Source organism: Elephantulus edwardii, unplaced genomic scaffold, assembly GCF_000299155.1.
Source record: "Elephantulus edwardii isolate Elephantulus edwardi_28Jun2011 unplaced genomic scaffold, EleEdw1.0 scaffold00217, whole genome shotgun sequence".
NCBI lineage: Eukaryota > Metazoa > Chordata > Mammalia > Macroscelidea > Macroscelididae > Elephantulus > Elephantulus edwardii.
The window spans coordinates 3,965,843-3,975,768 of NW_006399967.1; the positions used below are offsets into that span (position 1 = coordinate 3,965,843).

General features: G+C 62.0%; 1 protein-coding gene across 1 annotated transcript in view; it reads right to left on the reverse strand.

The window, feature by feature from the left end:
• Positions 1-550: 550 nt before the first annotated feature.
• ARID3A (AT rich interactive domain 3A (BRIGHT-like)) overlaps positions 551-9,926 on the reverse strand; it is a 28,512-nt gene continuing 19,136 nt past the window's right edge. Inside the window, exons 3-8 of the mRNA XM_006897947.1 lie at positions 6,543-6,615; positions 4,622-4,805; positions 3,194-3,441; positions 2,017-2,313; positions 1,548-1,646; positions 551-732 (exon numbers count right to left, since the gene is read on the reverse strand). Coding sequence (XP_006898009.1) covers positions 551-732; positions 1,548-1,646; positions 2,017-2,313; positions 3,194-3,441; positions 4,622-4,805; positions 6,543-6,615 — 1,083 coding nt within the window. The remainder of the gene's footprint in view (positions 733-1,547; positions 1,647-2,016; positions 2,314-3,193; positions 3,442-4,621; positions 4,806-6,542; positions 6,616-9,926) is intronic.

Consider the following 9,926-nt stretch of genomic DNA (forward strand, 5'->3'; position numbering starts at 1 on the left):
GGTTTCCAAAAGCAACAAGGGGAAAAAAATATCCAGCTGATGTTGGCTCAGGGGTTTCATTTAACAAAAGGAGCTCGTGTGATGAATAAAATAAAAAGACAAAAAAAATGAAAACACACAGTGCAGGGATGTATGAGGTAAACAGGATTGGCCATACATTGCAACGGTCTGAAACAGACACCAGAGCTGTGGGTCCCCCGGGGCCACATGAAACCCCAGAAAGCTGGGGCGGGGCACATGAGGCCCCGAAGGCTGGGGAAGCCTCTCTTGTGATTTCCTCTGCTGTCTTTGCTATTCTCACAATCCATCTCTCTGAATGTCTAAAACCTGAGAAATTCAAGTGTTCCTTGGTTGCCCCTGTTTATTAAATTTTCTTTATAGATATATATATGTATATACTTTTCTCTCTGCTTTTTGGCGTCAGCTGTGGCTCCTCTGTGGTCACTCCGCTCCCACCCGTCTCCTCTGCCATCCTGGCCCCGGCCTGGTGCACCTGGACCGATGCTGCCGGGCCTGGCGGGCTCCGGGGCGAGGGTGGGGAGCCACGTGGTTAAGGCAATGAGTTATTTGAGGTAGAAGACGTGGGGGCTGCGGACAGCCCTGCGGGGCCGGCCTGGCCACCAGAGCTGCTGCTGGTCCCGCTGCTGGCTGCTCGGGTCCCCCCGCCGCCGCTGCCGCCTTTGCTGGGCGCTGAGGGGGGCGTGGGGGCCTGCGGCTGAGCAAACAGCACTCCTAAAGCAGGACGAGAGAGGCAGGTCAGAAAGCACCCACGGGGACGCGGGACACCCTGCACGCACCCTCCTCGTCCTACAGTGCACACGCAGGCATGCACACACACGTCACGGTGCACGCGCACTCGAAACACGTGCACATGCAACACACACGCACGCATCATGCGTGCACGCGCACTAAAACACGTGCACATGCAACACACGCACACGTCATGGGTGCACACAGAACACACGCACAGGCTCCAACACACACGCACACGCGCGCAGAGGACTCCTAAGACCAGCGAGCGCTCCTGGAGCGTGTGCGCATGCTCAGACGCCACGGGCGCGAGCACGCACGCGCGCGCGCCCCTCCCACGCAGCGCCCCCTGGTGGCCCTAGGCCTGGAGTGGCGTCACTGGCAATGGAATCAACTTAATTGACATGTATCTGCGGGTGCGCTGTGCTGGGCATGCGCCGCGCATGCGCAGAGCTCACGTTCGGCATTACTCCGGCAGAGGACCCCTGCACGTTGACAACGACCCTTGCACGCAAGGACCAGACCCACTGACAACGACCCCGGCACGCGGGGTCCAGAACCGCACTCACGGGGTTTCTGAGGCTGTGCATGACCTGGCCTCACGCCCCTGCGAGGGTTTGAACTGCTAACCTGATGGGTCCATGCCACCCAACTGCACAGGGCACCTCATTCCAGCCTCGTCGGGAGGCCCGTCATACCACACAGCCCCGCTTGCTCTGCGCACCCTCATCTGGGCTCCAGCCCCCAACTTCCTGGGTCACCGCTGGCGAGAAAGGGCCAGCAGGGTCTGTGCCCACCTGTGTACATGACGCCGTTGATCTCCACGGACATGCTGATGCTGTTACTGCCGTTGGCACCACTCACGCTCACTGCCGCGTCCTGGCGGCTCTCCGCGGCTGTGGGAAGAGGGACAGCGTTCCAATCCACACATCTGGCTGGGGGTCTGCTCCCGCCAGCCTCCACCGCACCCCCCTATTACCGTCTTCACCAACTGTCCCCGTGCACACACCCGTTGCCTAGGAATTACTCAAGAATGGGAACATGTTTATCCAAGTTTGTCCCATAACTCTTGGAGAAGCGGGCACACCCTGGCCTTCTAACAGCTGGCCAGGATTCTGCCATGGGCTTCTCTAGCCACTGCTCCATCACAGTTTGCCTGCCTTCTTTTTTTTTCCTTATTGATTTGCAAGCACTCTTTACATATGGTGGCTACAGGTTGGTCTCAGTTCCACACACAGGACACGAGTCTCAGCACCTGGCCAGTACCTTGACTATTGATCCGTATGCTCATGGGCAGCTGGGCGGTCATGGCCAGGAAGTTCTGCTGCAGGGCCCGCTGCATGAAGCGTTGCTGCTCGTCGGCCACCAGGGCCATCTTCTTCTCAGGAGGCTCCCCAGACTCCAGCTTCTCTCGAAGCTGCTCCAGGGCAGCGGCCTGTGCTGCCACGGCTGCCTGGGCAGCTGCGGCCTGGACTGCTGCGGCCTGGGCTGCTACTACGGGGTGACCCGCCAAGGAGACTGGCAGGCGTCCTGGGACTGTGATGGGGATGGCCGAGTCCTCCTCTAGAGAGAGATGGGGTGTTGGCGGCCAGCAGAAGCCTGAAGAGGCCGCGTCACTGCTGGGTGTCAGTCCCCCTCTCGGGAAGTGGTGTTGTTGTTATGTGCCGTCGAGTCGTTTGCGACTCATAGCGACCCTGTGTACAACATCCCTAAACCCTGCTCTATCCTGTGCCAATCACACCGCCTCCGACACACCCATCCCGATTACCCCAGTCACTGAATCAGTCCACCTCATAGAGGGTCTTCCCCTCCTGCGCCGTCCCTCCACTCTACCAAGCATGATGTCCCTCTCCAAGGACCTGTCTGTCTCTCCTTATAACATGCCGGGAAATGAACAGGCTCTTAATAGAATCCAGTGCCACCACAGGGACCACAGTCAGACCAATCTGAGGAGGCAGAGAGACGCCACTCCACATGGCGGGTGTGAGAAATGGGTGCTGACACTTCGACACAGTGCACCTTGGGGCACCCCAGCCGACATTCTCAACTGCTCTCAACAAGGAGCACAGGGCTCAGAAAGGGGCAGTGGCTTGTCCAGGGACAGTGTCCAGTGTCCAGGGACAGTGTCCAGGGACACCGAGCAGTAGCTTCAGGATTGGCTAATGGCTCAGTCAACTACATCTGTGATAACAATGGATTGATTACTCTTGCCTGCCACAGGGTAAGGAGAGAGCAGGGCACAATGAATAATGTCTGACTCTGCAGGACTGAGTACCCATTCTCATGCCAAGCTGAGGGACCTTGGCTGCACAGAAAGGGGAAGTGGTGTAGGCTCCAGTCCCCCAGCTCCAGCCACCCCCCCCCCGCCCCGAGCTCCCAACCCTTGGCTCCATGCCCCCAGCCCCCAAACCCCGACTCCAGGTCCTCAGGCCCCAGGCCTCACCTTTTTTGATCTTGGGCGCTGGGGGGATGGAACTGCCATTGGTGCTGGCGGCCAGGCCCAGGGATGGCACAGGCAGCTTGGGAGAGGACAGCATACCGTGTGCCCCACCTGGTGAGTAGGTGAACAGGGCGCCCCCAAAGCTCTGGCGCCGGCCCTCCCGCCGGTTGCTGTCAATGGCCGCCTGGAGTTCATTGGGGCTGCTGAGGCCCCGCTTCTCGCACTCGTAGGGGTACAGGTACTTCATGTACCTGCGGGAAGGTAGGGAATGGGGGTAGGTTGGCATCCTGCGGTGCAGAGTAAGCTTCCTCTGCCCTGCCTCCCGTCGGCGATGTCCTCTGCTGTCTCGGGCAGATCCGCTCTGACCGGGGGGCCCCGGGGACCCCGGAGGGCTGTTCCCCTGCAGCATGTTGCCAGGCCCTGCTCCCTTGTCTCCTTCAGCCTGGAGGCTCCTCTGAAACCTGTTCAGCATCAAAGCCCCCACTGAGCGGCGCTGCGCTGGCTGGACATGGAGCCAGGCCACGTATCTGAGGCGACAGGTCCACAGGACCCATCGTCACCGAGGACAGGGCCGCGAAGACACGTGTGTGAGCACTGGCACTGCCCTGGACCTGACAAGCCCAGGTCTAGGAGGGTGAAGGGCGGAACGTGGGACTGGATCAGACAGAAGGGGGCTTTCCCAGCGGTGACCCTTCACATCGCTACAGAGAAGACAGCAGGCAGCCGGGGCAGGCGCCCAGCACCACCAGAACTAATGCCTGCCTGGAGGGCATCCTTCTGGCCCTGTGGTCCCTGCACTGTGGATGCCAGGGCACATGGAGGCCTCCCGTGAACGCTAGACCCTCAGGTCCAGAAGGACAGGACTTCCTCCACTGCTGAGAGGAGAGGGGACCTTCGCCTGGAGCCGGTGCCTTGAATTTGAACCTCCAACCTCCTACACTACTAACGGATGCACGTCTGCTCCTGAGTGTCCACTAGGGCGTCCCTCTTCCTGCAGCACCAGCGCGTGGAGCTGCCCCGCGTGCCACCCCGATGCTGGCTCCAGGCTGTCTCCCCGGGGTCACGGGAGATGATGGCCTCATCATTCTCCCCAGAGCTGGGGGGTGGATTCAAACCACCAACCTTGCAGGTAGCAGCTGGGCAATTACAGCTGCTCCTAGTCCTCCAGATTTCATTCACTGAAGTGTGAACAAGCCCAGAAACTCCATGTTCATGTCCCAGACGGAGGCAGATGGGCCCAAGCCCAGGATAGCACTTGCCTGCTGAGTCCCTGTGAGCGCCCCACCTACTCCCGAGGCCATCTCCACCTTCGCCAGGTCTGACCCAGCCTGTGTCCCCTCATGGGTCAGCGCTCCCGTGTCTGTGCAGCTGAGGACTGCCCGGCGGCCGCGGAGGCCAGGCCCGCGTGCCCAGGGGCGGCCCGGTGCTTACTGGGTGCGCAGCGTGAAGGCGGCGCTGGTGATGGAGGTGGGCAGGTTAAGGCCTTTGGTGATCTCCCGCCACAGCTTCTTGTTGATGACCTCGACCAGGCCGCCCTTCTCGGTCACCAGCACGTACAGCATGAACAGGTCCAGCACCTGCTTGGCCATGATCGGGATGCGGTTCACTGGCGTGCCTGTGGGCAAGGGCGGGTGAGGACAGCCTGGCTCTCGCCTGCTAGCTCTGCGGTCATTCCCTGGGGTGGGGCATCCTGGGGTTGTGACTGCCGAGTGGTGTTCCCCAGCTGTAACTCAGGCCACCCGCAGTGTCAACCCCAGAGATGGGGCAGTGCCTGGGGACTGGCCGGGGTCACGTGGAGGAAGCCAGGCCTGTGTGTGTGTCCTCACCGACACCCACCTCAGCAGCACCAGTTCCCCTGCCTCCAGCGACCTAGCACCCTCCCGGGTTGAGGGATGGTTCACCCTCGCAGCCGGGGGATGCAGGGGTGGGAGGGAAGAGAGATGGACTGTGCTGAGGGGGGTGTGGGCTAGCTCAGACCCTCAGGGCTGACCCCACTCTGTGGCTTTATGTCTGCCTCTCCACCTTGTCCTGCACTCTCCAGCACCCCAATACCTCAGCTCCAAAGGTCCTGACATCTGGGCTTCCCACTCCTCACTCACAAGCGGTCCAGTGTCCAGCAGCCCCATCGAGCTGCAGGCCCCACTGAGGCTGGGGCCCCACTTCCTCCCCATCCCTGGAAGAGCCCTGTTCCTCTGAGGACCCTGTTTCCCAGCATGTCCCAAATTCCAGAGTTCTGTAATCGTGGGGTCCTAAGCAGTGGCCACAGCCCTTCTAGCTGTATCCCCCTGGCCCCAGAATCTAGGACAGGGGAGGGGACCGTGGGCCCAGCCTCAGGAAGGTTGGGGCTCTGAGAGGGGCTGGGATTGGAGAGAAGACCCATCACAGTGGGCCGGGCAGGGGTAGATCAGGAAGGTGGGGCTGTCGCCGAGGAAACAGCAGGCTCAGAGGGAGAAAGCTGCGGGCTGCCACCAGGACCCCTGCCCTGGTTTCCAGCCCCCTGAGAATTCTGGAAGAAGCAGGGTGATGTGGGAGAAATTCCTTTGCCTGTCATCAGCACAGAAGGGGCTTGTGGGGAAAACCCAGTGTGCAGGGTGGGGGATGTCACAGACTCTCAGCTCCAAAGGATCCCAGTGGCAGGGAGGAGGGGCCCATGGTGATGGCTAGGAAGAAGGGGTCCAGGGGCTGGGGTTTTGAGGGGTACAAAGCAGTTTGTAGGGTCCTGCACTCTGGGAGTGCCAACTTGGTGAGTGGGGCAGGACCAGTGGGAACAGACCAGTGAAGCCCCGTGTGGCGGTGTGGACTGCAGCAACAGGGGTCCCTGCTTCGACCTGACTCTGGCAGCTCTGTCCCTCCTAAGTCCTCCCGGACACCAAGCACTGTGCCCAGTGGCCGGCCACTCCACTGTGGGCTGGCTCTGGACTCCAGCCTGGGTAGGGAGCTTGGACAGGCAAAAGGCATGCTTAACGGAGTTGGGGGCCTCTCAGGCTGCACGAGGGGCAGCCAAGTCCAGGACAGGGCTGGGCTGGGCCGATAACGCCGATGGGGCCCATCTTGGCTAACTGGCCCCGGCATGGAGGGGTTAACCCCAGGCCACTGGGCAGTGCGGGTCTGGGCTGGGCGCCCTCCCCTTTCATCTCCTCCCGCCAGCCTGGCTGGGCTGTGTTTACAGAAGCTTCTGGCTGTGGGAGGGACTGTGGAGGCCCTGGACAAAGAGAAGGCCAGTGCTGGCTCTTCTCCGCCCCCCCTTCCTGCCTGTGTGGGCTGGGGGGGTCTGATCCCCTTGGGGTCTGTTTCCCTCTCTGAAAATCAGGGGGGAAGGTGAGCTCACCCAGCAGTGGGGACCCCTCCTCACCTCGCTTCTGCATGAAGCTGAACAAGTCGTCCAGGAATTCCTTCCTCCTGGGGTCCCCGTCCAGTTCATACAGCTGTGGAAGCAGCGGGTGGGCTGGTTAGAGGTGCCAAGCTGGGCTTCTCCCCATTGCCCAGATGTAAACACAGAGGCCCAGGCAGCCCAGCCCCAGAGCCACTGACAAGAGTCCAGATGCCTCCTAACCCCACGGTGTGGTCAGACACCCATGGTGCGTCATGACAGAGGGAGGTGAGCTGGACAGACACATCTGAGAAGGTCCCACACCTTGCGGGGGGTGAGGGTGTATGCTGCATGCAGATCAGACTGACTTAGCCTCGGGGGCCGGAGCCCCAACCAGAGTGTGTCGGGTCAGGCTCCCTCCAGAGGTGCCAGCAGAGGGCCCTTCCTGGTCTCACCCAGCTTTGGGGAGTCACAGGTGGCTGGGGGTCAGTGCCCACCTCGCCCCCATCTCTGCCTCTGTCCCCTCTGTCTGACCTCTGTCAGGGCCACTTGGCTGCAGCGTGCACGACCTTTAGGGGTTTGCTACTCAACCCACCACCGCAGCCACGCAGAAGAGTACAGAGGCTGGAGACCCCGTCCAGACTAGAGAGACCCTGCCCAGGCTCCGCCCCGGTGCCACCAGTGCCACCCTTGGCCATGTGACCCCGTGACTTGGTTTCCCCGACTGTCAAGTGCATTAAGGACAGTCCCTGGCCCTGCTGACTGCAGCTCAGGACTGGCGGGCAGCAGGAGGGCAGGCGGGGCGTGTGGGGGAAGTGGCCGGAGATAATTAGAGAGCGGAGCTCTGGAAGGAGGGACTTGGGACACAGAAACGCTGCCCACACACACCAAGCTTCTAATTAAGCTCTGGGGATGGGCTGCTGAGCTCAGACTCAGGGCTGGGGGCTTGAAGTCACCATCTAGGCCCCAGCCATCCTGCCCCTCTCTGGGCCTCGGTTTCTCCATCTGGGGAATGAGGACAATGCAGGGGCTCCCAAAAATGGGCCGGGGACCCCAGAGCCCGAGCCAGGCCATGGATAGCCAGGCTGTGCAGAGGCCAGCTGCCCAGACTGGCCGACCTGCATTCTTGCTGGCATTTCTGGCGGTCAGGGAGGCTGGGACCTGCAGGGGATGTGTGGCAGCTGGACTGTCCTGCAGACATGCACACACTTGTCCGTCTGTCCTGTCCTGGGTCTCCACCCCCAGAGCTGATCGCCACCAACAGGACCATCTCTCGGGACCCCCCTCCAGCATCCTGGGACAGGGCCCTGTCTGAGCTGAGGGGAACTGGTTTTAGCCGGCCACATGAAGTCGGAGGCAGGAAAGGGGTGACTTGGCCATGAGCCCAGGCCCCATGAGCTGGATAGGTCAGGAAGGAGGGACAGAGAGGGTGGCCCTGTCCACACCCCAGATTCTGACTCAAACCTGGGGCCCATGCCCGGCCCAGGACCCCAGCAGAGCCCTCACGACTGAGCTTTCCAGGTGTGGAGGCTCAGAGGACAGCTGCTCCCTGTGCGGGGGTTCAGCTGGGGACGGATGACCACTCCCCAGACCAGGCAGCAGAGTACGGGCAGAGCTCGGGGGCCAGGGCATTAATGCAAGGCCATAAAGGGGGTCCTGTAGGGCCCTCCAGCTGTGGGTGGAGGGTGGTGTTAATGGCCACTGCGGTGGGCGGTGGACAACAAAGCCGGCAGTAAAGGCCTCTGCTTTATGGGCTCAGCCTCTGGCTCTGCTCCCTGTGGGCCAGCGTGGCCAGCTGGGGCCAGCCGTTCCCAAGGCAGCAGGAGCTGGGGCCGGTGTGGGGCCTCCCACGGCACTGCCCGCCTCGCCTAGGGGCCAGAGCTGGGCGCGGGCAAGTGGTCAAGCCCAGGCCTGGGTTCAAGGGGTACCTCCTGAGATGCCCAACAGAGGTGCCCAACATGCCACACACCAGCTCTGAGGCCGAGGCGGAGATAAGGCCACTCCCCAAGGCCTGATTTCCAGGTGGGGGGTGGCCCCAGGACGGAGGGCAGGGTGGGAACACCAGGCTGCTCTGGTGATAAAGCCACCCTCCCAGCAGCCCACGGCCTGGGGGCCTCCCCTCCTGCACAGCCCGCCTCTCTCTGCTCCACCAGGGCTTCTAGGCTGGTTCACTCACGCGGTCGCCCTTCAGCTCTGCATGGTGCCCCTGACCTGTCTGAGGAGCCCACCTGCCCCCTCCAGCCACGCTGCCATCACTGCTCGTCACACCACCCGACCCCTGACGTCCTGTGACCTCCCTTCCCTGGGCTCGTGGTGCTCTGCCCACTTTGGTCCTCTCGCCACTGGCCTTCTCGGGGTTTTACACCACGTCTCCCTCCCTCACTGCTGTTGTCGGGGCCCCCTGGCTCTCCAGCAGGTTTTCAGAGGCAGTTACAACACACATGTGCGTGTGCACACCCCCCCCCCAGTGCAGTTCCCACCTGCGACCTTCTGGGGACCCGCTGAGCGCTTCGCCACGGAACCATCAGGGAGGGTACACAGGCTTAAAAGACTCTGCAGAGACGTGGGGTGGGGTCTGCCCACCACGAGGGTCTAGACCTGCGCTGTGGCTGCAGATGGAGCACCGGAGCAATGTGTGCAGGGCGCTGGGGTCTGACCTGCAAGCGTACAGGTGCCCCCCGCTGCCCTTCTCCGTCCACTCTCTGACCCTGGGGCTCAGGAGGAGCCTTTACCCCCTGCCCTGCTCTCCATGATGGGACTGCTGATCTGCCCATCCCCAGAACCATCCACTCCCCAGAAAGGGAGGTTGAGGCAGGGGGTGTGTCTTCAGGGCCCCAAGCCATCCCCAGCTGGGCAGACTCAAGGCCATTGACTGCCACCTGCTCCCCTCTGTCCTGTGCCTGCATGGCAGCCAGAGGGGTGACTCAGCCATTCCACCACGGCTTTCCTGTCCTAGAGCCGCTCCAGTGTCCATCCCCAGGACCTGTCCCCAAGTCTGTCCCCCGAGCCTCTCCAATGCCCATCCTCAAATCTATTCCCAAGTCTGTCCAGTGTCCATCCCCAAGTCTGTCCCAGAGTCTGTCCAGTGTCCATCCCCAAGCCTGCCCACCCTCCACTCTGCCCTCTGCCCCAGCCCCTGACCTGGATGCTTCCTGAACAAACTCCACGCCCCCCAGGACCTCTGCACCAGCTGTTCCTCCCTGATCCTTGCCTCCCTCCCAGGTCCCCTTCTCCCTGTAGCCTGGGGCCATGGTCAGTGATGGGGAGGACAGAGTGGGTCTGCAACACAGGACAGGTGGGGAAGGGACCCGATGGCACGCACGCACAGACACACAAACACCCTGCTGAGTGAGGAAGAAACGGATGGAGAAAAGGCTGGGGGTGGATGTTCTCAGGTGGGCAGGGCAGGGTGGACGTGCCAGGTGG